This window comes from Mixophyes fleayi, chromosome 1, assembly GCF_038048845.1.
Source record: "Mixophyes fleayi isolate aMixFle1 chromosome 1, aMixFle1.hap1, whole genome shotgun sequence".
Taxonomy (NCBI): Eukaryota; Metazoa; Chordata; class Amphibia; order Anura; family Limnodynastidae; genus Mixophyes; species Mixophyes fleayi.
Genome location: NC_134402.1, coordinates 333271268 through 333298973, shown reverse-complemented (window position 1 = coordinate 333298973; position 27706 = coordinate 333271268). Strand labels below are relative to the sequence as shown.

Genomic DNA, 27706 nt, shown 5'->3' with positions numbered 1-27706 from the left:
TCACCCAGTCGCCAAGCGAATCACAGACGCCATGGCTGCAATGTTAGTGTTAGATCTGCGACCAATCTCCACAATAAACGCAGCTGGTTTTTCACAGTTAATTGAGGTTTTGTGTCCGCGTTACAGAATTCCATCGCGACACCATTTCTCCCGTAAAGCTATTCCACAACTATACCAAAAAGTGTGTAAAAATGTAGAGATTGCGCTGAAAAATGCCATTCTGCCCACTGTTCACTTAACCACAGATATGTGGACAAGTGGAAGTGACCAAACCAAAGACTATATGACTGTGACAGCCCACTGGGTTGGTCATTCACCTTCACCAGCAGGAACAGCAGCAGCATGTACATCACTACGTAACATTTGTCACAGGCAGGCCACTCTTTGTATCACCGGCTTCACTAACAGGCATACGGCTAACAATTTGTTACGCAAACTGAGAGATGTGATTGATGCATGGCTTATACCACTCGGACTCTCCCCAAGGTATGTCATTTCAGATAACGCCAACAATATAGTGCGAGCATTACAGCTGGGTGATTTCCAACATATTCCCTGTTTTGCTCACACCATCAACTTGGTGGTGCAGAGCTTCCTACGAAATAACCGTGAGGTGCAGGAGATGCTTTCGGTGGCCCGTAAAATTTCAGGCCATTTCAGGCATTCAGCCACAGCATGTAGGAGATTACAGCAGCTCCAAGAGCAGTTTAACTTGCCCTGCCACCAACTTAAGCAAGAGGTGGTAACTCGGTGGAATTCCACCCTGTACATGCTTCAGAGGATGGAGGAACAGCACAAAGCCATCCAAGCATATTGCACAAGTCATGACATTGGGAAAGGAGGGGGGATATATTTCACTCTTGCACAGTGGGGAATCCTTTCAGTGCTGTGCAAGGTGCTGAAACCATTTGAAGTTGTGACATGTGAGGTCAGTGCTGACTCTGCTAGTTTGAGCCAAGTCATTCCTTTAATTAGACTATTGGAAAAGCAGCTTGAGAAAATGAAGGAGGAGCTGAAAGCAAGCAATTCAGCAAAGTATGTTGGCCTTGTCGATCAAGTACTTAATTCGCTTCACAATGATCCTCGAGTTATTAAGATCTTGAACTCGGATCAGTACGTTTTGGCCACTGTGCTTGATCCAAGGTTTAAAACCTACATTGAGTCTTTACTTGTAAATGAGCGAGATGTGAACTTTTGCAAGGAGCTATTGCTCAGCAAGTTGGCCGCTGAACTGGGCCTCGGCTTGACGACGTGTCCTCCTTCACTTTCTCAAGCTGTTGCTCGTAAAAAATTAAATTTCCAAAAAAGAAGCAGGGAAGACACAGGGGGCAGACGAGAACAATTTAACATCTGGGCTGGTTTGAAGGATTTTTCAAAAAAATGTGTCACTTTGCCCATAACTCCATCCAATATGAGTATAAACATGCAAAGGATGGTGGAGGATTATTTTCAAGAGGTAGTTGATATGGAAATGTCAGACAGTCCCTTTCCTTACTGGGAAGAAAAGCAGGCCATTTGGAAACCCATGTACAAACTTGCTTTGCAATACCTAAGCTGCCCACCCTCCAGTGTGTACTCTGAACGAGTGTTCAGCACAGCAGGGAACTTAGTCAGTGATCGCCGTAGAAGGTTACTTCCCAAAAATGTGGAGAAAATGATGTTTATAAAAATGAACTACATCTTCCACGAGGAAGGCCTTCACCATTCAAGACATCCAAGCACTGACTGTTCTCTAATGGCGGATTCAAGCGGCGATGAATTGATAGTCTGTGATGATGACGTACACACTGATGAGGGTGAGGATTAAGCTGAAGATGATGCCGATAACATCTTTTTAAAACTTTCTATGTAAGTGTAGGGTGCAATCTACCCCCAAAGAGGAAAGGGACTTGTGGCATTTCCATATCACATACCATCTTGAAAGGCTGCTGTTAGGGCAATTTATCCTTAAGGGTAGGGTGTCATAGACAGAGTGACCCTAAACTGGCTTTGTCCATTTTTCATAATATTGTACAGTCTATAATGGCTGAATTTTTGGGTATTTTATACAAGTGGAGGGGGGCCTAGAGAGACAGAAACCAAACTGGCTTTTTCCATGTCAATTAATATTGTACAGTCTATAATGGCTGAATTTTTTGGTATTTTATACAAGTGGAGGGGGGCCTAGAGAGACAGAGTGACCCCAAACTGTCTTTCTCCATGTCAATTAATATTGTACAGTCTATAATGGCTGAATTTTTTAGTATTTTATACAAGTGGAGGGGGGCCTAGAGAGACAGAAACCAAACTGGCTTTCTCCATGTCAATTAATATTGTACAGTCTATAATGGCTGAATTTTTTGGTATTTTATACAAGTGGAGGGGGGCCTTGAGAGACAGAAACCAAACTGGCTTTCTCCATGTCAATTAATATTGTACAGTCTATAATGGCTGAATTTTTTGGTATTTTATACAAGTGGAGGGGGGCCTTGAGAGACAGAAACCAAACTGGCTTTCTCCATGTCAATTAATATTGTACAGTCTATAATGGCTGAATTTTTTGGTATTTTATACAAGTGGAGGGGGGCCTTGAGAGACAGAAACCAAACTGGCTTTTTCCATTTCTTTACATATTTAACTATAAGTGTAGGGTGTAATATACATTCAAAGATGATGGCTGCATTGCCAATATGCATAGATGGAGAGGAAGACAATCTGTTTTGTGTGTAGAATAGGCCTACCAACGAAGAATTAAACTGTTTTTTTGGATGATTTATTACCTCAACAATTAGATTACTTGTCTCTAAAACAGTTGGAGCACTAAATTGGGTTAATTTAGGCCCAAAAACATGGATTTTCCCAAAAAATAGCAAAACAAAACCAAACAAAACCAAAACCAAAACCTAAACACGCAATGGCGGTTTTGCAAAACCAAAACCAAAACCAAAACACGACGGTAATCCAGATCCAAAACCGAATCCAAAACCAAAACACGGGGGTCAGTGACCATCTCTAGTTTTGGGTTCTGATTAGCTTGAGGTTTTGGGTTCTGATTTGTTTTGCCAAAACACCCCACGAAAGGTTTTGGTTCTGATTTTGGGTTTTGGGTCCTGATTTTTTTTATAAAAAGCATAAAAAGGTGCTAAAATCCATATATTATTTTTTTTTTCACTCCTACACTATTATTAACCTCAATTACATTCACTTTCACTAATTTCCAGTCTATTCTGAACACCTCACACCTCACAATATTGTTTTCAGTCTAAAAGGTTGCACCGAGGTAGCTGGATGTCTAAGCTAAGCGACACAAGTGGACGGCACAAACACGTGGCCCATCTAGGAGTGGCACTGCAGTGACAGACAGGATGGCAGTTTGCAAGAGTTTGCTAGAGGTGCAAGATGGAATTGTCCTTGGGCCCTCCCACCCACCCTGATGTTGTTGAAATAGGACATTCGCACTTTAACAAACCAATCAGGAACAGTGAACGTAGTTTAATCTCTGGTACTAATATTTCTGGACTGCAGGAATAGTGAACGTAGTTTAATCTCTGGTACTAATATTTCTGGACTGCAGGAACAGTGAGCGTAGTTTAATCTCTGGTACTAATATTTCTGGACTGCAGGAACAGTGAACGTAGTTTAATCTCTGGTACTAATATTTCTGGACTGCAGGAACAGTAAACGTAGTTTAATCTCTGGTACTAATATTTCTGGACTGCAGGAACAGTGAACGTAGTTTAATCTCTGGTACTAATATTTCTGGACTGCAGGACTATCTCTGATCGATATCGTGGAGGAAATTGACGAGGAGGGTGTTGCTGGTGTGGATACAACAGGACCAAGGGATTTAGGTGTCCCTGGACTGCTGACGGTCCTAGCCAAAGGTCCTGAACTAAACACTGAATTATGAAGGTTCTTCAGGTGACGTATAAGGGAGGTTGTCCTTAAGTGGCCAAGATCCTTACCCCTGCTTATTTGAGCTTTACATAAGGTACATACGGCCATACATTTGTTGTCCGGATTGGGATAGAAATAACTCCAGATCGAAGAGGTGGATTTTTTGGTCTTCTGCCCAGGCATGACGATTGGCTTTTTCATCTCATGGACAACAACTGTTTCCCCCCTGGTGCCTCATTTAAGATAACCACGTCAGCATCCTCCTCGTTAAGTTCCTCCTCAGCACCAGCTACATCAATATCCTCCTCCCGGTGTACAACATTCACACCTTCATTAGCCAAATCTGTAACTGGACTGTGGGTGATCCTTCCAGCATATGCAGAGGGCGTGCTGCAAATGGTGTAAGGAGCCACCTCTTCCCGTACAGTGATGGGAAGGTCAGGCTTCACAACCACCAACACCCTTGGACTCGCCTTGGGGATTTCTGATGTCATCTGTTTAGAAGGCAGAGTTGTTTGCTGTGTTGTTGATGACAGCTTAACTCTCTTAATTTTTTTGGAGGGGGGGAGGAGGAGGGCTTAGATCCTTGGGTGAAGCTGAACCACTAGTCCTGAACACAGGCCAGGGCCTAGGCCGTTCCTTGCCACTCCGTGTCGTAAATGGCATATTGTCAAGTTTACGTTTCTCCTCAGATGGTTTAATTTCCTTTTTTTGCTAATTTTAGTGAACTTTGGGTTTTTGGATTTTACATGCCCTCTACTAGGAGATTGGGCATCGGCCTTGGCAGACGACATTGATGGCATTTCATCATCTATGTCATGACTAGTGGCAGCAGCTTCAGCATTAGGAGGAAGTGGGACTTGATTTTTCCCTACTTTATCCTCCAAATTTTTGTACTCCATTATAATTTAATCTCTGGTACTAATATTTCTGGACTGCAGGAACAGTGAACGTATTTATATATTGCAGTACTAATAGTTCTTGACTGCAGGAACAGTGAACGTATTTAGATATTGCAGTACTAATATTTCTTGACTGCAGGAACAGTGAACGTAGTAAAATATTGCAGTACTAATATTTCTTGACTGCAGGAACAGTGAACGTAGGTAAATATTGCAGTACTAATATTTCTGGACTGCAAGAACAGTGAACGTAGGTAAATATTGCAGTACTAATATTTCTGGACTGCAAGAACAGTGAACGTAGGTAAATATTGCAGTACTAATATTTCTGGATTGCAAGAACTGTGAACGTAGGTAAATATTGCAGTACTAATATTTCTGGACTGCAAGAACAGTGAACGTATTTTAATTTAGCAGTACTAATATTTCTGGACTGCAAGAACAGTGAACGTAGGTAAATATTGCAGTACTAATATTTCTGGACTGCAAGAACAGTGAACGTAGGTAAATATTGCAGTACTAATATTTCTGGACTGCAAGAACAGTGAACGTAGGTAAATATTGCAGTACTAATATTTCTGGACTGCAAGAACAGTGAACGTAGGTAAATATTGCAGTACTAATATTTCTGGACTGCAAGAACAGTGAAGGTAGGTAAATATTGCAGTATTAATATTTCTGGACTGCAAGAACAGTGAACGTAGGTAAATATTGCAGTACTAATATTTCTGGACTGCAAGAACAGTGAAGGTAGGTAAATATTGCAGTATTAATATTTCTGGACTGCAAGAACAGTGAACGTAGGTAAATATTGCAGTATTAATATTTCTGGACTGCAAGAACAGTGAACGTAGGTAAATATTGCAGTACTAATATTTCTGGACTGCAAGAACAGTGAACGTAGGTAAATATTGCAGTACTAATATTTCTGGATTGCAAGAACTGTGAACGTAGGTAAATATTGCAGTACTAATATTTCTGGACTGCAAGAACAGTGAACGTATTTTAATTTAGCAGTACTAATATTTCTGGACTGCAAGAACAGTGAACGTAGGTAAATATTGCAGTACTAATATTTCTGGACTGCAAGAACAGTGAACGTAGGTAAATATTGCAGTACTAATATTTCTGGACTGCAAGAACAGTGAACGTAGGTAAATATTGCAGTACTAATATTTCTGGACTGCAAGAACAGTGAACGTAGGTAAATATTGCAGTACTAATATTTCTGGACTGCAAGAACAGTGAAGGTAGGTAAATATTGCAGTATTAATATTTCTGGACTGCAAGAACAGTGAACGTAGGTAAATATTGCAGTATTAATATTTCTGGACTGCAAGAACAGTGAACGTAGGTAAATATTGCAGTACTAATATTTCTGGACTGCAAGAACAGTGAACGTAGGTAAATATTGCAGTACTAATATTTCTGGACTGCAAGAACAGTGAACGTAGGTAAATATTGCAGTACTAATATTTCTGGACTGCAAGAACAGTGAACGTATTTTAATTTAGCAGTACTAATATTTCTGGACTGCAAGAACAGTGAACGTAGGTAAATATTGCAGTACTAATATTTCTGGACTGCAAGAACAGTGAACGTAGGTATTGCAGTACTAATATTTCTGGACTGCAAGAATATATTGCACTAGAATTTTTTTTATACTTTTTAAGTAATTTTTGTATATTTTTTTAAATTATTTTTGTATAATTTTTTTTTTATTTTTTTAAAAAAAATTATGATTTTTTAATAATTATAAAATTACTATGGACTTAGCAGAACAAAGCCCAGAACAAAAGCACCACTGGACTCAGCAGGACAGAGCACTGGCCAAAACACCACTGGACTCAGCAGGACAGAGCACAGGACAAAAGCACCACTGGACTCAGCAGGACAGAGCACAGGACAAATGCACCACTGGACTCAGCAGGACAGAGCACTGGACAAATGCACCACTGGACTCAGCAGGACAGAGCACTGGCCAAAGCACCACTGGACTCAGCAGCACAGAGCACAGGACAAAAGCATAAAGCATCACTACCCTACAACCTCCCTCTTCCCTGATCTCAGCCCAAATGAAGATGGCGGCCGCAAGCGGGGAATTTATGCAATCCGAGTCTCGCGAGATCCGACGCGAGACTTGGATGTTATAGCCTCGTTTTGGATTGAGGGCGCCGCCGGAAATGCCCGAACAGTGCTCGGATCCCGTCGGATCCGCACTGTTCGGGTGGGCTCGGATTAGCGGAATCCGAGCCCGCTCATCCCTAATTTATACCTTTTTTTCAAGCATTCCAGGATTTCAGTTGCCTTTGTAGCAGCTGCTTGGCATTGTGTGCTGCTACTCGGCTTACTGTCAACCATTATTCTTAAGTATTTTTCATTCATTTTATCCAGTTATATTCCATTAAATGTGTAATACTACTTTTATTTACATTACATTTAATCTGCCATGTCACAGCAGTTTACCATTTTTCATAAGCCATTCTGTAGCAATTGACAATCCTGGTATGTTTTAGTAACCTATATATTTAAGTGTCATCAGTGACTTAGATTTTAGGCCATACACACAGTCATTAGTAAAAAAAAAGATTAAAAAGGAAAGGGGCTAAGTATTTAATAACTTTAGCCTAGTCTGAATATGTTCCAAGATTTTCTACCCTTCAATCTTTCCTACCCATGTACATACATTTTCCCCTACAACTAGTACTCTCATCTTATTAACCAAACTGTGGATCAGTTTCACTTTCTCAAAATCTAAGTATATCAGATAATTTACACCAGCAGGATCCAGTTTGAAACTAATATCCTCATAAAAACTAATCATATTTCTTAGGCATGAGCGGTCCGTCATGAAACTATGTGACTCTGCTATCAAATTATGTCGGGTGTGGCACTAACCCGGTTAGGAGTCCATATATATATATATATATATATATATAAGAAAAAGTGATCTATCAATTACCGGATAGATGCCATCTAGGTCAGGTGTTTTATCTTCTTAATGTATTTTAGGCATTTCTGCCCCTCCTCCTGTGTTTTACAAGTAACATTTAATGGTGTGCATAGATTATTGCTAAACACTATATTTCCTGGGTTTCCTCCTTTGAGAATACAGATGAAAAACACATTTAAAAGATCAGCTTTCTCTTCATCTTCTACAAATATTTTGCTTATATTTAGTGGCCTACTATTTTAAGTTTTAATTTTCTTGCTGTTTATTTACTTGAAAAATATTTTGGGATTAGACTTGTAAGCTTTTGCAATCTGTTTTTCTGCTTCGGTCTATGCTAACCTTGTTTCCTGTTTACAGATTTTGTTATATTGCTTGTACTTCCATTCTGGTTTTAACAACATAAAGATTTTTTTTCACATATAACCTTCAATATGTGCTTATTTAACCACATTGGTTGCCTTTTATTCCTAGAAATGTCATACTATATGTACTTTCATTATGCGTTTTACCACACTTAACAACTTTTTAGTTGTCCTCTCCAGGAGATGCTGGAGGGGAGGTGAATTGGCAGTGTGGAGGGGGGCTGAGTGCCGCAAATCGCATCACTTTGGCGCATTCCTGGAAAGTGGCATGTATGATTTTGTGTCTGTGCCTTTATTTAAAAAGTGTACTTTCCCAGTCCACAAACTTCAATGCTCTTCTAAAATTCATAGATTTAATAGCTTCCTTACACAACATTTAATTAAAACTGAAAAAAAATGTTAGGACTATTATTCACTGTATGCTCCCTCACCTAAACATTAGATATAATATCTATTTTATTAGACAGCGCCAATTCCAGCATTGCTCCCGCCTTAGTTGGTTCTCATACCATTTGAGAAAGGTAGTTGTCATAAAATAGGTCAAAATCAGTGACTTTTGCCAGAACAAATATTTTCCTTGTCCCATTTTATGTATGGATAATTACAATCACCCATGAGAATGACCACCATTTTATAATTACATTTCAGTAAAATAGTTTATGCTAATTGGTATAGAACAAACCCCAGTCAGTACTTTACTGCTATGGTTTTCTCCATACCTATCTTCCCATACAGTCCCTACCTTATCATAAAGTCCTAAACACTGTTTTACACATACACAATCCTTGTTACCATTGTTAATATATTTCCTAAACATGCTATATTCTCTCAAATTCACTTTGCAGTCCTGACTTTCATCCAGGCAAGCCTAAGTTCACTAACATCTTTTTACGCCAATTTAAATTTATGCACACTTCCATATCATCTCTCCTAAAACCCTCACCCGATGCTCTCTTGTTTCTTGTCTACACTAGCCAGTTACTTGTCTACCCTCCACCTTTTTTCTAGTTTAAACTATTACCCACCTAACCATACTCTTCCCCAGCAAAGCTGCTGCAACCCCATTAAACTGCATCGGATCCCTACTGTAGAGCCTGCAGCCAAGAGAAATTGACCTAGGTCTCTAAAAACCCACAGTCTTCCTTCTGGCGCCATCTTCTCAGCCATTTCTTGCTTTGATCTGTATAATGGACCTTTCCAAGTTTTCATCTTACATTATGCATAAGGTATAGAAAACATTGCTTCACAGTAACATCTCCCTGGACCTTTGACTATTATTGTAAAGCCTTTGGGTACTCACTAAAGGTCATTTACAAATTTACAAAAAATTTGCATATACACTGCTTCTTGCTTTCTGCATGTGCCCCTTATTGCCTGGGTTCAAGTTGCTGGTCTTTGGAAACATTTGACTACAAGGGGATGCATCTATATTTGTAGGTTTGCACATATTTAGGGGGAAAAAAAAGTAAAAATATCCCTACCTGCAGCACTTCCTCTTTAGGACCACCCCTTAATTAATGTCACTTTTGAGTATTTGAAAGATATTATTATTATTTTATTTTTATAGTGATAATCAAATTAATCATATAATATGTCATCATTCACATCAGTAACTGTCCCATTGGAGCATACAGTTTAAATTCACTAACACACACACACACAGACTAGGGTTCTTTTTGTTATAAGCCAATTAACTATCTGACAAAATAATATCTTTTTGGAGTGTGGGAAGAAACTGGAGCACCCAGAGGAAACCCACGCATACACGGGGAGAACATACAAACTCCACGCAGATTGGGCCATGGTCGGGATCAAACCAATGCCTCTGGTGCTGTGAGACTGCAATGTTAACCACATTGGCACTGTGCTTCCCTGGTGCATCAAGAAATGTTCTTATCCTCAAAAGTACATCTGAAAGGTGCAAATTATGTCCCATTAAAATGATAAGAATGAGGATGAGTTTCCGGCTACAGATAATCCAGGTCCTTTTGTGTGGAGGAAAATGTTGTACACTCACCATTAAGGTGGGGAATACATCCCTAAAGACACCTAGTCCACCCCTGGCAGTTCATTTAAATAACCCTGTAATATGAAATCTCTTTTTCACATCACTACTTACCAAGACACAACCCCATTTTCTCATCTCCTTCCATCCATCTATTTGTGCAACAACTTTCACATGTGACACAAAACAGCATTTGCAATGTGTATTTGCACATTTGTAGATGACACATATAATCACTTCCCAGTTTGTTTTTTCACTTCTATAATAAACCCCCCATAAATATTCACCACAAAAGATGAGAAGAAACACTCAGTTATAGTAATATTACATACTGAACCACCCAAAAAAAGCATCATGCTCATATAAGAATCACTGAAATCAGCTTATACCAATAAACAAATCGTTTTAACTGTTATTATAATAGTTGTTTCCACATTTCCAAACTACACTGTTGCAAATACTCATCTTGGAAACATGTGAAGAAAGAATATTCAATTCCTGACAGAAAAAGTTATCTGACTAATCCTAGCTGCGATGCCCAAAGTGTAGAAGGTTGGGTGGGACATGTCCCCTTTGCCCCACCTCCTAGAGGATCAGGGTAGCAAATCTGGAATTTCCTTCTGCCACTCCTGCAGTAAAAATCATTTCAAGCTGCCTGGCAGTCAGAGTAACTGAGCTTCATTTCCGTTTGCAGAAAGTACTCAGTGCTGGGACTGTGAGCTGCTTGCAGCATAATAACAACACGTTTATCCCTCATCTACTCCACATCCTTGTACCTCAGCTTCCAGGGGGGGATATATATCCTGCTCCTACTCGCCCACTCATAGGACCCTCGGATGTACAAGTCCATCTCTCCTTCTAATGAAGAGCCTGTGAAGTTATTACCCACTCACTGGACAAACCATCTGGAAGTTGTTGTTGGATGATACCTCGTGGATGTAACACTAGTGGATTCTTTCTCTACTTCGCTACAAGTTTGGAGCCCTCTATGCCCCCTTCCCTGGCTGCCTTCTCCCTGCTGCGATGGTCATATGCTTCCTCCTGTCTGCCTCTGGGGGACTCTGAAACTTTCTTGAGCGTATTTTAGTGCTTTTTTTTGTAAGGAGAGTGTTTGGGATGGAGATTGAGCAATCGGCTTCTCTGGGTCGGATGGGGATGAGGAAAACAGGACAGTTAAGTGGAATGGAGGGAATATGTCAGAGGAAATGTACTCTACAGCTTCTTAAACTCAAGGGGAAAATAACACCCGGGTCTCACATCTTCTTTGTGATGATTTTAATGCTTTGCTGTGTGAACTATGGAAGTGGCCAGGACCTGAATCCTAGAGGAAGGAATGTATGCAAATCTCAAGGGTAAGAAACTGTACATCGCATATTGTATATTTAGTTCAACACATACATCTGTTCCTGTTCTCAGACTAGTGTGTATATTTGTGTATATAATAATATATGCCTTGGTCATAATGTGCAAACTAGTCCCTGCTATAACTGCGATATATATATATATATATATATATATATATATATATATATATATATATATATATATATATATATATATATATTGTCCTATGCAAATCACACTAAAAACCCCAGGACAATTATAAGTGACAAAGTGCATCTAGTATTGGTAAATTCCCAATAGGAGGGGCCTTAGGATTGCATAACAGATTATTGATTGGTTCATTGTGCTCAACTTGTTGAAGAAAGGTCCCAGGCGATAGAAGAGCACAGAACAGTGTCACTGCTCCAGTTTCCATTATAGCTGTGGCTGCTGTGATTTATTTCATTTTAAAGAAGAGTAAAGTGACACACACACAGCGTAAATCAGATACTCGTGGCACTGACTGACAGATAAGTGCATGGAAAGTCAGTTTATAATTTAACAAGGCACACAGAAGTCCACATGATTTAACTTACTGTGATTTCTCACATTCTACATTCATTTGTTGAATCTTTACCACTTATATTGAAAGACATTGCTTTTGCCAGGCAATACATCTCAGTTAATGTCATAAATGTGTCTTCTACCCGAATTCGTCATAGTTATTGGAATTGGAGCCTTTAATATATAAGTATATTAAGTGGCAGAATGTACTGTGGAAAATAATATTTTTTTTATAACAATTTACAAAGTGGCTGATTAAGTTCTGTTGGGGTCATTTACAGTAAACAGAGGTGTCACACGTTCGTTAATGAGCAGTCTTGCCGTTTTCCATCCATGAAAATGTTACCTCTCTCCTGGTCCTGACAAGACACCAAGGGCTACATTTACTAAACGGCGGGTTTGAAAAAGTGGAGATGTTGCCTATAGCAACCAATCAGATTCTAGCTGTCATTTATTTGGTACATTCTATAAAATGATAGCTAAAATCTGATTGGTTGCTATAGGCAACATCTCCACTTTTTCAAACCCACAGTTTAGTAAATCTAGCCCCAAGTCCCAGGTTGCCAGAGCAGCATTAAGTTGTGTAAGTCAGACCAAATTTCTACCCACCTAACAAAGTAGTTAGGGTGCATATTAAACATTGTGGAGTGAATAACATATACCTTTTTGTTTGTTTGTTTCATTGGTTTTTATTGAACTGTTTTGTGGTATATGGGATGGGGTACAGAAAAAAGGAAGGGGGGGGGCACATATAGTCACATAAATAATATACATAGTCACATAGCTTATTTGCACCTCTGATAGCTGCCCAGCACTCCAGTACTGAAAAAAATGGGCAAAAAGATTTGGATTCTAGGTGCTCTCTCTTCAAATGCAGAAATTGTAGCTGATGTCTGCTTACATTTGAGGCTTTGTTCACCAGACATGATGTGTAAGAGTAGAATCATTATGAGAATGTTGTTTAAAGCTTTTTAGAGGGGAACATTCTCAAGGGAAATCTTGTGTAAAGAAAGCTATTGCTACTTTTTCCTTATATTGTAACAATTCACTAACTTGCCTTTTAGTGGCATACCCAGTGTGTTAATTCATAAACAGGATGTGTATCAGAAATGTTCTCACACAGTAAAGTTTATTTAACTCATGTATAATGCAGAGACTGCTACTCAGCAGCAATACTAATGTAGACTTTTTTCTTTATTACAATCATGTGTAGGTTAGGCAGTTTTTACACTTCACACATTTTTCTTAAGTTGGCCATACAGAGGCTGATCTGGCTGCCTTGCTACAACAAGGGAGCTCTCTGTCAGGTTTGCCCATACACATACATTAGATATACTGTCTGGTGAAATGTACCATGCTTGTAAAATGGAGAGACTAAAGATGAATTCCATCCATTCTAAAATTCCCACCAGACTCCTCCCCAGCTGCTCCTGCCGTCCAATAAGCTGCAGTTTACTTCTGAAATGCTCACATGTAGCACTGGCCATTATTATATCAGAGAACTGAAGCAGAGGGGCAGGGGCTGAACGTTTCAATCTGAAGTCCTGGCAGTTGCTATAACTTATTACATATGGTATTTGAGAAACTACACAAAGGAACACCTAATTTGAGCAATGACATGAAAATGTACCCCAGAACTAGCACATTTTCTTAAGCTGCATTACAAAACACAAAATACATATTTGTAGCTGACCCCTATGATGATGATGATGATGCCATGTGAGAGTTTTTAATTTTGGAATTTGGGGAGAATGATCAAAGTTTTCTTCCATAAACTTTATGGTTAAAGCTAGAATTAGGAATGTGAGATCTAGGGTTAGGGATATGTTTATATTTTCCGCTTTGGATTAATAACATACTTTTTTAGCGACACCTTATCATAATTGTGTCCATAACTGTATATAGTATCGACAACAAAAGGTGGTTAAGGGATCGTAAGAATCATACTACTCACTTCGCCGTCTCATAATATCTAGCAAAACACTTCTGTATGTACTGTTGTAGTGTCAGCTAAGCAATTTTACTGACCTTAACTTTTTCTTCTTGGGATGAAAATATTGCTTCTTCTTTTTTTTCTTGCTGACTGTCAGAAAATGTAACTTCCATTTAGCAATAATATTATGTTTAGGTTTGTGGTTATCCCATTTATTTAACTTGGTGGGTATGTCTTTTTTTTGTAGCAACAACCCTGAAAGTGACTGATGGGAGTTGCTTCACTGGGACATCTCCCATTGGTTAGAGCAACTTCCCTGACTTTCTCTAAGCGCAGTCAGTTCTCACGGAATCAATGCAATGCAATTGTCTGCAGATCTGTCCATAAAATGAGAAATAGTGTATTATGAATGCAGCAACTGATTATATAGATCACTCCAACATTTTGGAATTCCCACTAGAGTAAACCATGTTTGGGGCAGCAGGCAAGCTCCCAATACTAATGTATGTTGAATAGAGCTTAGTGAAGCTTGGTGAGCTGGGGAACTGGATCTTACTATTTGGACCTGAAGCTTGATCTGTACATTAAATTCATCCCATGTCTCTTATTACATACCAATTTCAGTTCAACGTTCATATTAATGTATTCCTACATCAACTAGCAGGAATCTGACTTCTTTGAAAATAAACATTTAAAAATTTAATTAAATTTTTTTTAAAATTTAAAAAATTTCCCCTGCAAAGTCGACGATTTCCGGTGACTTGCAGAAATTGGAACTTATTACAGTTACCCCCTGGAATAAATAAATGAATATTCAGTATAATAATGGGAAGAACAATTCTGAAAATACTTTATTTGTGCATCAATTTGTTTTAGTTTTACTTGTAAATGTTCTAGATTGATCAGGAGTTTCTTTTTTTCGCATTGTTAGAGTGTGTCTGTCAGACACACAGAATGAAGCCATTTTGTGGGCTGAACCAATTAAAAAGTGACCCTCTTCAATTTCCTCTGCCCCTGGGTTCTCTAGTGCAAGTGGAATTGTCACACAATGACTGCTTAATTATCTTCTATGAGTACGCCATCTCTTAGAGGAAAGGGGTGTTCTAATTTAGGCCAATCACAGTATGCAAACAGATGATGACCTGGACACAGATACATATGCGCCTGCCAAAGCCGTATAATATGTGGATGGTCAAGGACAGGTGCATATCATCATCATCATCAGCAGCTATTTATATGGCGTCACTAATTTTTCAGCACAGTACAGAGAACTCACTCACATCAGTAGTGGATGATGAGGAGGACAGCAATGGTAATTCGCTTGTAGTCTGTTGTTTGCGAATGATCCTGATTTATTTCATGAGCATATATTTTGCTTTTGTGTGCTTGTTTAAGCAAAATAGTTATTTTTCCTGTATTAGAGTTTTTTTAAGTGTTATTGATGCCTAATAACGAAATGTATTTTGCAGTAAAAAAATAAATGGTATTAAACATGGGCGTAAGTGTCTGGCATAAACCATTAAATTTCAAGCGGCGCTGCATTGTAAAGGGAAGTTTCCCTTTACAATGCAGCGCCGCTTGAAATTTAATCGCCGAACACGCTGAACACACGGGTGTTGAAGAACCCGCATGTTCATACATTTACCCCCAGGTGACACCAAGTTTCCATCAGTAATTTATCTCATCTGTTTAAGATTTGGTTTATAGTGTGTGACTGGAGTAGCATGAATATGATAAGTAAGCTACTTTCCTGTCTCCATGTGTGATAAAAATGATTGCTTCTTCCATCAGAGACATCATGTATATTATTAAGTGTGAGCATTCTGATCTTTTTTGTACAGAACAGGTGAGCGGAAATAAAATGAATACTACTGATGTTCTGTAATGAAACGCAAGGTCACCTTTACAGACATTAAATATTGTAAGAAGCTAGTTTCTTTTAGATTTAGCGGCGGGTTACCAATAGTTTATGGCGCAGTTTTTTTTCCATTCCCCTTCCCTACTGCTGTTTAATGCTGATTATTTTTAATAGATAGACCAAGTACAGTGTTAGGGAAACTAATGAGGTCACTACTGTAAAAAAAATAGTTTTTTGATAAAAAAAAAAAAAAAAAAAGACCCAGTGAAGAAACACAATTAAAGGAAACATGTTGGATAAATATTTTAGAATTACTGTGAAAAAAACAATATACAGATCATGCTTGCATCATTGTAGCGCTGCGGAATCAGTGGCGCTATATAAATAAATGATGATGATGATTGTACTTGAAATTTATAACCACAATGTGTCATGACTTGCTACCAGAATCATAACTAGTCCTTATTGCCTTCAAATTTAACTTAAACTTTAAATTTTCCTACGCCCACTTTAGGTTTGCACCCTGGGCGGTTGCTCCTATCGAACAGCCCTAGTTAACGCCCTGCTTGCTATTATTTGTAAATTAATCGTCCTACTGGCAGCTAATTGGCATATTATGATCAGCATTTTAATGCTCTATTTTGCATCTATTGCAACTTGACAATGGTCACAGTCTGAAACACTGTGTGATCTGTTGTCTATTCCCATCTTACCTCCAATTAAACTGGTGGAACAGTGGTGTACAGTGTTTCATTTTGGAGACTGCATGACAGACTGATATCCATTATCCATTTCTGGAGTAGCAGTTAAAATAAATTCTACATACATAAATGTGTAGTCTGAATAAGGTTATCCTGCACATGGTTCTTGGCTTATGTAGAATGCCTATATTGCTTGCATTTTGATCCGTGTTCTGTTGTTGCAGTCTTGCCGCTCTAGCAATCAGGATAGGATAACATAAAATGTTGACATTTAATTTCGTAACACATATCAACAAACTGTGACACTAAGGCAACACATAGCTGCTGTCTTTGTGTGTCATAACAGACCCAGACAGAGACTCATTGTGTCATCAAGAACCCATTATATTAAATAAGATGTATATACATTTTGTTCATAGTACGATAGGCTGAAGGTAAAGAGTCTTTTTGTGCCGACATATATGTTGCAATTGACGTCTTTCATGAACCAGAACCTCAATTTGTTACTATTGTTATACCATTACTTGTCGTAATATTGACTCTTCACCACAGTCTCACCTGTAGGTACTGTTTTCCAGCAAAGAGAACATTTTCAAATCCAGGTTGGATACCAGAGTTATGATATTTCCCCTTCTCAGCCTAACTATTATCGAGAGGGTACGAGTGAGCACAGGATATGTGTATATGTAAGTTGGTATTCTGGATAACAAGGGAAGCTGGAGAGTTAGAAAGAATTGGTTTTATTGATAATGGAAATAATGGGTGATACACTTTGGAGGGATGTTGCAGAAAGGACACACTACACAGAGATTATGAGGCTGTGTCCGGCACAAACCCACTAAACCTAAGGATCACATGCTCATCTGTCAGATTTATTGTCACTGTTCTGTAATACCATATATTACCAGCATACCAGCAGTGAGTATGATGCCAAACAAATGTACTTGGAGCGCAGATACTCCAAGCTGCTGGAAGACCAAAAGATTACCTATGCAGCACAAAAGTGAAAGCCTTCTCCTGGAACCAGGTCTAGTTATCAATGAAGGATAATCATTGTTGCCAGAAGCTGGCTTTTTAAGATTTCTAAAATGACTCCATCTTCCACTGTCTCTTCTCATTCTAACCATATCACAACCGTACCACAACACTGGTAGCGGCACAGCAATGTCAGTCTCAAGTGGCTGCTTAATTATTACTGGCTGATTACTGGCTGATAATGCAGCTGCCTTACAATAGCCACACATCATTTCCCCACTACCAGCTACAATTCTTATTCTGCTACCTTGTGTATTAGGTGTTCCCCATTCCATGTGAACCAAAAGAGCTTTGGGAAACAAATCATTCCTCTATGGAATATATAAGGGTCATTTCTGATCATTTCCAGCTTCACAACTGCAGTACATTGCCTAATTTCTAGTGTTTGTGATCAGTTAAGCATTGAAGATGATAAAGTAGACTAGACTATATAATAAGTGGGCTTTATAATAAGTAGAGCGCAGTCAGGAGATGTCTCTAGGTTTGTGAATGGCTACCAAAAAGGTACATAAAGGAGTCATGTTTTTGAATTGTCAAGAAAGGTTTATTAGCATAGATAAAGGCTTATGGGCATATTACTGCTCTGGTGTCTTGAGAACAAAATCTCAATAAGGTGCTGTTTGTGCACCCATTGCATGCACAAATTGTGTGCTCTGAATACTTCACTTTTCTCCTTTACTTTTACAAGCTGTTTAAAGTGCATTTGAGAGTTAGAGTTAGAGCTGCAGAACATGCAATTTAAGACCATGCTTATTTAATAAGAGTTGTAACCAAAGCAATACATGTAGTTGGTACCTAAACATGACATTGCATGTAGTAAACAGGAGGGATACATGTTTAGCTTGTAAAGGAGCATACAGGTCAGCTGAAAGCATTGGGAAAATGTATGCATGCTGTATTATTATTATTATTTATTTATAGGGTGCCACAAGATTTCTGCAGCGCCATTCAGAATACAAATAGTGAGGGTAAACAGGCACAATGCAGGGGAAGAGAGAGGTGAGGATATCAAGCATGGAGAGATGGTTAGAAATGCTGTAGACATCTATACACGTGTGCGCTTAAACAAAGCACACCTGTACCTCTTAGTGTGAATGATAACTATTTAGAAATGCCAGACATGCTTGGGTTATATACACTAGATGACATCTAATTAGCATTTAATTTTGGGTGCCACGTAGCCCTTTTGTTCCTAGATGTCTCCATAGTTTGAAGTCCATTATTATTTTATTGATTTTTATTTTTCATCTGCTTTATGTTTGCTGATAGATTTCACCCTCCCATTGTCTCAGCTTTGCCCATTCCAATAAGATTATAAGTTCTCACCGTTACCCTCTTGTCTACTCCCTACTATAGCCATTGTACCCTAGGCAGCATACTGTTTTGGACCCCCTTCCCACTTCCGCTGGTCATGAGTTATGTTCCTGATATGGGCCCTATCTAGTGTTAGGGCTAACGGCTAACGGCTACCAAGATAAACTTTTAGAACAGATGGTATAGAGGTCTTCACCTTTAGCAGCCGCCTTTCCCGTAGAGCTTTATGTGCTTTTAGGTACTTGGATGCTCCCAGGTCTTAAGCTGTAGCGTAGTAAAAGTTTATCTATGGCGGCCGTAGAGCAGCTGGAATAGCAGATGGTAGCCAAGACTGGAGAGTGTGTTTAGAAGCAGGCCACGGTCAGGGGTCCATAGCAGGCAGATTAGTCAAGGATAGGCCAAAGAATGAGGACTGGCAGCGAGCAGGGATTACCAACAACAAAGCCAAGGGTCAGGGCAAATAGAGTGCAAGCAGGGTCCAGAAACAAAAAACAAAAGCAAGAGTCACAACAGAGAATAAGATCAAGTAGCAAAGTATACACAGGCACAGAGCAGGTTAGCAAAATGTGCAGCACACAGGACGCTATAACCCACAGGGAGGCTAAGCCCTCCCTGCCTAAAATACTAACACTGTCCAATCAGAAGCCAGATATCCAATAAACAATAATTAGCCCCCCCAGGAGGTAGTCATTTAAAACCTGTTATTTGCGCACCCGCCCAGCTGTCACAGATGCCGGGATGCGGCGCTGATTGTGAAGGCGGAATGGAGGTAGCAGAAGTGACGTTCCAGCTGTTGTCATGACACCCAGGACACAGGTGGGCGCAGCCCAACAGGAGCCACGGCTCGTAACATCTAGGGTTAATTTTATCAGAAGCCATTAGCCTACCAATATGTCTTTTGTAGTGTAGTAGGGAACCGGAGCACTTGGAGGAAACCCATGCAAACATGAGGAGAACATGCAAACTCCACACACACATGACATAATTAAAAAGGGACTAGCCTTTTATCTTTTACCATGCAGGGACCAAAGTGTGGCTCTGGCCTCAATGTCAGCTATAGGAGAATTTTCTTAGTGAACCATTCATTTTCACAAGTGACCACGTCCAGGGCCCGATTAAGGGTACCAGCCGCCCTAGGCTATTACCGCCGCAGCGCCCCCCTTCCCCCAATATAAGCGTATAGGAATACTCCTGAATATGTATATTCAGGAGAATTCGCCAGCATTCAAATTTAGACAGAGTACATTCTCTCTTACCTGTTCTTGCTCTTCTCTATTCCCTGTTCTTGCAGCTTTATTGTCTTGTAGCTGCTTCTGGAAAGTTTGGGTCCTGTTTTGAAAATATGCAGCAATTGTATTATAATGCTAAATGTCAACAAATCCTGAATGATTAGGCTCCAAAATACAACAGTCCATTGTGGCCAGATAAAACTACCCCATAACACAGGGATATGTAGGCAATAAAATATATGAAAATTGTTGTCAAAGAGCTACAATCAAATATAAACCTCTATCAGCCTCACCTGACTAATATTTAGCATTCTAATGACGCTAGAGACCACAGAGACCATCCTCATACCCGCCACACAATACAAAGATTATGCCCACCCAAAACTGATCTAGTTTTTAAATAGTCCCCTCAACCATTTCATCAGCCCCGATCAGCCTCATCACCTGCCCCCTAAGCATTGTTATCTGCCCCATTAGCCTCTTCACCTGCCCCCTTAGCATTGTTATCTGCCCCCATTAGCCTCTTCACCTGCCCCCTTAGCATTGTTATCTGCCCCATTAGCCTCTTCACCTGCCCCCTTAGCATTGTTATCTGCCCCATTAGCCTCTTCACCTGCCCCCTTAGCATTGTTATCTGCCCCATTAGCCTCTTCACCTGCCCCCTTAGCATTGTTATCTGCCCCATTAGCCTCTTCACCTGCCCCCTTTAGCATTGTTACCAGCCCCTCCGTCCCCAGACATAAGGACTTACCTGTTCTTCCTGCACAGCAGTCTTCTCTCCAGCGCTATACATGACAGGCAGTCTGGCAGCGATCGCTGCTAGCTGCCTGTCAGTGCGGCCGCGGCCGCTTCTTACTGTGGTCACATGAGGTGTGGAAGTCCTAATCTCACGTGACCACATTAAGAAGCTCCGGTGGGCGCACTGACAGGCAGCTAGCAGCAATCGCTGCCAGACTGCCTGTCATGTAGTAGTGACAGTCGGGCCGCCCCCTTTACACCAGGGGCGGTCCCGATGATGCAGGCCCGGCGCTGCCTAAATAAAAAAAAAAAAATGGCATTGAAAAAAAATGAATCTCGGTGATGCTGCGCCCCCCAGGCTCCAGCGCCCCAGGCTGCAACCTGGTCAGCCTATTGGCTGATCAGGCCCTGACCACGTCCTTTCACAACATCCCAGCAGTATGTTCAACCCCAACTTTAGAACACTCTAGTTTGACGGATTTTTTTTTGAAACTGTAAAGAGGCTGTGAAGTTCCAAATATGTCCAAAAAGAGTTTCAGTCACAATTAACTACAGCTTAATCTATATTATCGTTTGATGTTTTTGTAATCAATGTCTCTTTAAGGAATTTTTTGACTGCAAAATAACAATTTGATAGTATCGCCGTTGCTCCAAAATGCTTACAATATTGAATTGGCTATTTAGACTACTAAGGTCCTGAGGAAAAGAAACCCACAGCCTTGGAATAGATTGTATGGGTTTGTGTAGAAAAATGGGAACTGGTATTATTATAATATTTAGCAACAACATATTTGTAATGAAAATATAAAGCTGTTCATTGTGTACAGTCATATATACAGTGCAGGTTCCTGGTAATTTATAAAATGCATGTAGATTTTATAGCAACTTATTTGATACACTTAACTTTTTGTGTGACTCCAACATTCAATAACTGTAATAACCAGCAATGCCCTACTCTGTACGTGTATATGGTAGGAATAATTACAAATGTCGTAGGACTGTTTTGGGGTTGGATTCTGATTTTTTGAGAACGTAACAATGTCTCTCATTACATAGTATATAGTGCAGTGTTCTTATTAGTATGCTCTGCTAAGTTTCATGATATTTGAGCTGGATAGGATGAAAAACATTCTGGAGAGTACCTGGAGAAACATTGGAGGCTGTGGGCAGAGGTCTGGAAAGACTTATCCTTTCCCAACATTCTGTGCATGTGTTGAAGCCTAGAGATACTTATAGTTAGACCATAGTTACCACAAAAGCAAGATATAACATCCTAAGCATTTTAAAATCTGCACTAAAAATATAACATCAAAACTGCAACAGAATGAAATATGTGTGATGTTACTGGAGTTATTTCTTTATAAAACTATATATGGGTTATAGTGTAAAAGCACGCCCCAAGAGTTATTTTGGAACAATTGTACTTACAGTTTAATGCAAACAGCTGCTACATAAGAGAATAGTGTAATGTTACATTTCTTTTAACACACATAGTTTGCGGTCCTGAAGGATTTGCAGGCATGTTTACTGTAGTATAGCAATACATTTTATACATACATTTTTACCGGTTTGTATGTAGAATAATATTATAAAATTAATAGAAAAATGAAACCCAAATTTGATAAATTAACGTTAGCTGGCAATTCTTATTTCTGACCCTAATAATTACAAATTGACAATACACATTAGGAAGATAACGCTGGTGTATATTGTACAGAGTGTTTACATTTTATTGTTTTATTGAAGTTTTGGGGCTGTGTTACATATAGGTTCTGATTACCACTGACTTCATAGAGTAATTTTCTATCATTGACTATTATTTACTATTATTAACATATGTTATAGAGATAATGCCTAATTAATACAGTTATAGTTCAAACATTTAAATTATTATCATATGATATAGAGATAGGGGCTGATGCAGACCAAGTACTACACCAGTTTGCTGATGCAGTGTATCTTGCGTGAAAACATTCCCAGGAAAACGCCTATGTACCCATGCAGAGTTGAGCGATTCTGCCACTTACACTAGTCTGTGCCTGGGGAGGTGGGACGCAGGGGCAGGCTGGACCGGGGGGCAGGGGGACAGCGGGCCGCTCAATCTAACGGCTGTTCGGGCCGGCCTCACCCCCCAACCCCCCGTTGATGCAATAATAGCTTAATAATACCGGCGGCCGCATAGCGTGTCATGTGATGCGGCCGCATGTGTGCCCCCCCCGGGCTGAAACCTGAGAGTGGTCAGGGGCAGGTACAAATATCGGATGATGACGGTCTCTGGCATAAGTGAATTGCTCATGATAGGCTGCGATTGCACCACTGACACTGGTTGTGCTTTCTTCATGGCTTGGCATAGATTATGCTTTGTGTTAATGTAAATAGGGAGTTATTTCTGCTATATCAGATTTTTTTTTAAGTCTTATTGATAAAATAGCATATGCGTTTGCTGCACATTAAACAAACAGATCTTAAGATGCATACGGCAAATGGTTGTAAATATGACATTTTTATATCCGGCTATTTTGAGAATAAATTACACTAACGCGTACATCATGCACTCATATCAGCTTATGCTATTTTCTCTGTATCCCTCCGAACCATTATTCCAAAATGTTAATAAAACAGCCCTGTCTAACTATCAAGAAAAAAAATCTATATAAAATTCACTTTGACTGTATTGCAAAGTAAACATGTTTTCACTTTAATTTAAATGTAACACACTTGTTAAATTTGCTCTTATAACTAGTGTATCTCTGGCCATTAAAGGGGTAGAAGATTAACTTTAAACATGCCCTCTACATATAGCATCCCCCCCCCCCGGCACCTCCTCCAAACCCGTCTAACCCTGAACAACTCACATTTTCCCTGCAGCAATTATTGGCATACATGCCCACCTGTCATGTGACAAGTGTATGAGGTGGCGTGGTGAAACCATTGCCATCAACATGGCCCTGCCACACTCTATGAAAAGCTGCATTGAAGTCGAGTCGTCCATAGACGAGAACTGAGCTGCAACATGAACTTACTCTTATCTTCAACAAGTTAACTCGTGCATGATACTCATGCATTCTAGTCAAATCAAGCTACTTAAGGTGTTAAAAAGATTCTTGTCATGCATTTGGGCCATAGCCCAGGCCTCCTCAGGGGAAGAGCGTTACTTCCCGACATAAGCGCCCTTTTTTAACGTGGTTTTGTCTACATGTCACCACCTCATCATTTTTCTCCATCACCTCATCCTTCATTTTCATCGCCACATCTATCCAGATGTCTATCCAGGCACAGGGATCTCTCTCAGCGGTCCTGAGTATCACACTCCTCTCGCTCTGTCACCCCCGGCAACCACCAACCACTCCCCACTGTCACCCCCGGCAACCACCAACCACTCCCAACTGTCACTTCTCCTTCAAGAAATATATTTATATATTTTTTAAATCTTTATAAACACTTTTAACAATTAACAAATTAAATTAACAAATTAAAAACATCTTAGTATACCAAATTTCAGCCTTTTCTGAATTTTTTTTCCCACACACACTAAGAATTTAGTAGGTCAGTGTATAACTCTGCCCAGCAGGTGGCGCTGCAGCTTGGTTTTATTTTTTCCACACACACACACACACACACACACAGACAGGCTAACACACGCCACTAAGCATTTATATTATAGATTAATGGGGGTGGTCCCTAGGTGTAATGATATTTGATATATGTGAGCGGCATGTTTATTGTTTATGAAAAAAAAAGTACTGAAATGTATTGTTATTTATTTTAAAACAAGATTCCAGATATAATCATGGTGGGTGGAAGCACACTGCAAATGATTTGCTAAATGGGGCTCACAATATCTGTAGGAAGATACACTTGGTGATCATGTATTTGTGTATGAAATTATGACCAAGTATCAGCAAATCCCTTTTATGTTGGCTTTCAGAATCTTATAAACAATTGGTTTCCAGATCACAGATTCCATTAAGACTGGATTGCTGGGTACCGCGGGCTCCAGATGCTATTCTCATCCCTCCACGGTACATAGTCTTCACAAGAATTGAAAAGCCCAATTATTACTGGTGCACTGGATACATATCATGAGAGACAGTAAGCTTATAAGCTAAAGTACCCAATTTTGTACATAAATGCCCTAGTAAGAAAAATACATTACAAAGACATTTTAACATACTTCATTAACTGGGCCACACATGCTACAATCATAGGCAAATATTTGTAGCCCCAGGATGAGCCAAGAGTAATCTGCTTAAACTCAATGCATTATTATCGAATATATATAATCGTAAATACGGGTGAAAAATGATTAGTATCAGCCTGTATGTATGGTCATATTCCAACCATACTAAGTACTGGTATCTGCCCCAGTGTCACCGGATGTAGTTCATCTGCTCTAGCTATGAGCTGCATGACTGGATACTGAGCATTACATAGATCTACTTTTGTCTGTGAACACCTTCAAGCAATGTATCTATATAATCTGTGAGTTCTGTGATTTCAGTACCCATAAAGTACTGGCATGTTTTATAAGAAACAAAATATGATCTACTATGATTATAAGGATGTTAGCAGTCACCTTTGTAATCTTTATCCAGCTTATAAATGCTTGGCTCACATTTTGTCCATTTAACACTGGTATTGTTTACTATCTGATGTTTGGCTTTAAAATGGCTGCAGGAGGGGTGCAGGTGTGCATGACTAGGAAGACCTATCAGGAACCTCCATCACCGACATTGCTACCCCACACTTCTCTCTGCTGCGTCACACAGCCCGGGTTTCAGCCGGGGTTATTAGACGGAACAGCGGAGCCCTGGGCAACAATGGCTACATGTAGCAGCAACCAGTGCTTTGGTAGTGGGAGGAACTTATTAGCTTCAGGTAGTAAAGGAGCTTTAACATTAAAAGGAATGCCTCTGCTTACCCAATCCAGGATGTTGTAAATTTTGTTCTAAATATCATTTTATTTGTAATTTGTGGAAGAATATTGTGGCTGTAACTGCTTTGCATTGGTTAATGTCATATCTGGCACAGAAATTAATGTTTTATAGCTGTTGCAATGGATATCACACAATCATGGATAATAGCATTAATGACCTTTCCATTTAATAAGAACATGTCATGTAATGAGCATTTTCAATGCTTAGGGTGGATTGTATAAAACAGGAGAATTTGTTCCAACACACCGGAAAAAATAATGTAATTTTAAATGTAAATAAGACAATGGTTCTCTCAGTATTTAGCATTACTTCAGCACACAGTTAACTGTTCATAATATAAAGCCTGAGAGTCAGGAGAAGGTTTCTGAAATGTAAACATTTTACATTGAGTTGTACATCGGATTTCCTGTGAACCCTCCTATTCTCTCTGGGCCTCACTGGAGCTGCACAATAATTGTAGCTGACAGCACAGCCTGGCTGCACACATCAATATTCATGTATGGCTTGGAACATTTTCTTCCTGCAACTGAATGTATTGTTAGAACAATGTCCTCTACTTTTTCATAATCACGTGAATGAGAAACTTCACTCTCACAGAAATAGCACATAAGCAACTACTGTCAGATACCAAATCCATGTGTCCTTTCGCTCTTAATGAAGTCCTATCTAGATTCTCTAACATTGTCATTGCTATAACTCTTTAAATAGTTTCACTTCATTTCCTTTGTGAACTATGAACAACTGGATGTTGCCTGATGTATACATATTATACATTGTGTGTAACCATATGTCTCGTAGAGATTCATTACTCATTCCTGGGGGTAAGTTTATCAAGCTGTAAGTTTGAAAAATTGGAGATGTTGCCTATAGCAACCAATCAGATTCTAGCTGTCATTTATTTAGTACATTCTACAAAATGACAGCTAACATCTGATTAAGAACATCTCCACTTTTTCAAACCCGCAGCTTAAGCCAAAACCTAATTTAGAAAAGCACAGGAACAAAAGTAGAAAGTACTACTTTACTTAAATGGTAGTAAATGACTGAAACTGACCTCCAACCAGGGGGTAAATGTATCAATATGCGGGTTCTTCAACATCCGCGTGTTCAGCCTCTTCCGCGATTAAATTTCAAGCGGCGCTGCATTGTAAAGGGTTAACTTCCCTTTACAATGCAGCGCCGCTTGAAATTTAATCGCGGAAGAGGCTGAACACGCGGGTGTTGAAGAACCCGCATATTGATACATTTACCCCCAGGTGTTAATACTAATTCACCAGAACCCATAATAAAATGTAGGAAGGGCCCGGTGATCCACTGCAGAGGCCCCTGCTCTGCTCTTCTCAACATGACTGGGGAGCCAGCACAAGCACAGCAATGCTCAGTTCTGGCTTCACTGGAAATGCACTAACCCCCACATTTATGGGCCCTCTCCCCACAATAGCAACCACATGGGAAGCTCCAGAGGTACTTCCACCACTGCCTCCAGCAAAATGAATAAATCTGGAATGATTTGATAAACAAAAAGACAGTCCATGAATTATTTGGATTGATTACCTACCCACAATAATGCATTAAACATATATGATGGAATGGAATATATGCATATATTGCATTTAGTGTGCATTACAGATGTATAATTTCTTCTGTAGTCATCTTTTCACACGCCTTCATGGAGCCATCTCAAAAAGAGGTATATTATTCATGAATATTAATGACAGAGAACATTTCGTGCCAGTATCATGCCCATTGTGCTTCTGAGAAATCTTGTTCCCTTATCAAATTGTAGGACGTCTGCCAACTTTCAGCACATTGGCTCTGAATGATCCGTAGTGGCCAATCATTTTCAGCCTATATGGGAGACCATACTAACCAAGCTCATTTAAATTATACCTAGACAGCAATTACAAGACACAGATGAAGATACACTGGTCTATTGCTGATTTTCTCAAGAATCTTATGTGTATTAACTGTACACA

At 39.6% G+C, this 27706-nt stretch overlaps 1 protein-coding gene across 1 annotated transcript in view; it reads left to right on the top strand.

Moving 5' to 3' along the window:
- The first annotated feature begins 10763 nt into the window (after positions 1–10763).
- SCARF2 (scavenger receptor class F member 2) overlaps positions 10764–27706 on the top strand; it is a 191003-nt gene continuing 174060 nt past the window's right edge. The window contains exon 1 of the mRNA XM_075214734.1: positions 10764–11450. Coding sequence (XP_075070835.1) covers positions 11215–11450 — 236 coding nt within the window. The 5' untranslated portion in view covers positions 10764–11214. The remainder of the gene's footprint in view (positions 11451–27706) is intronic.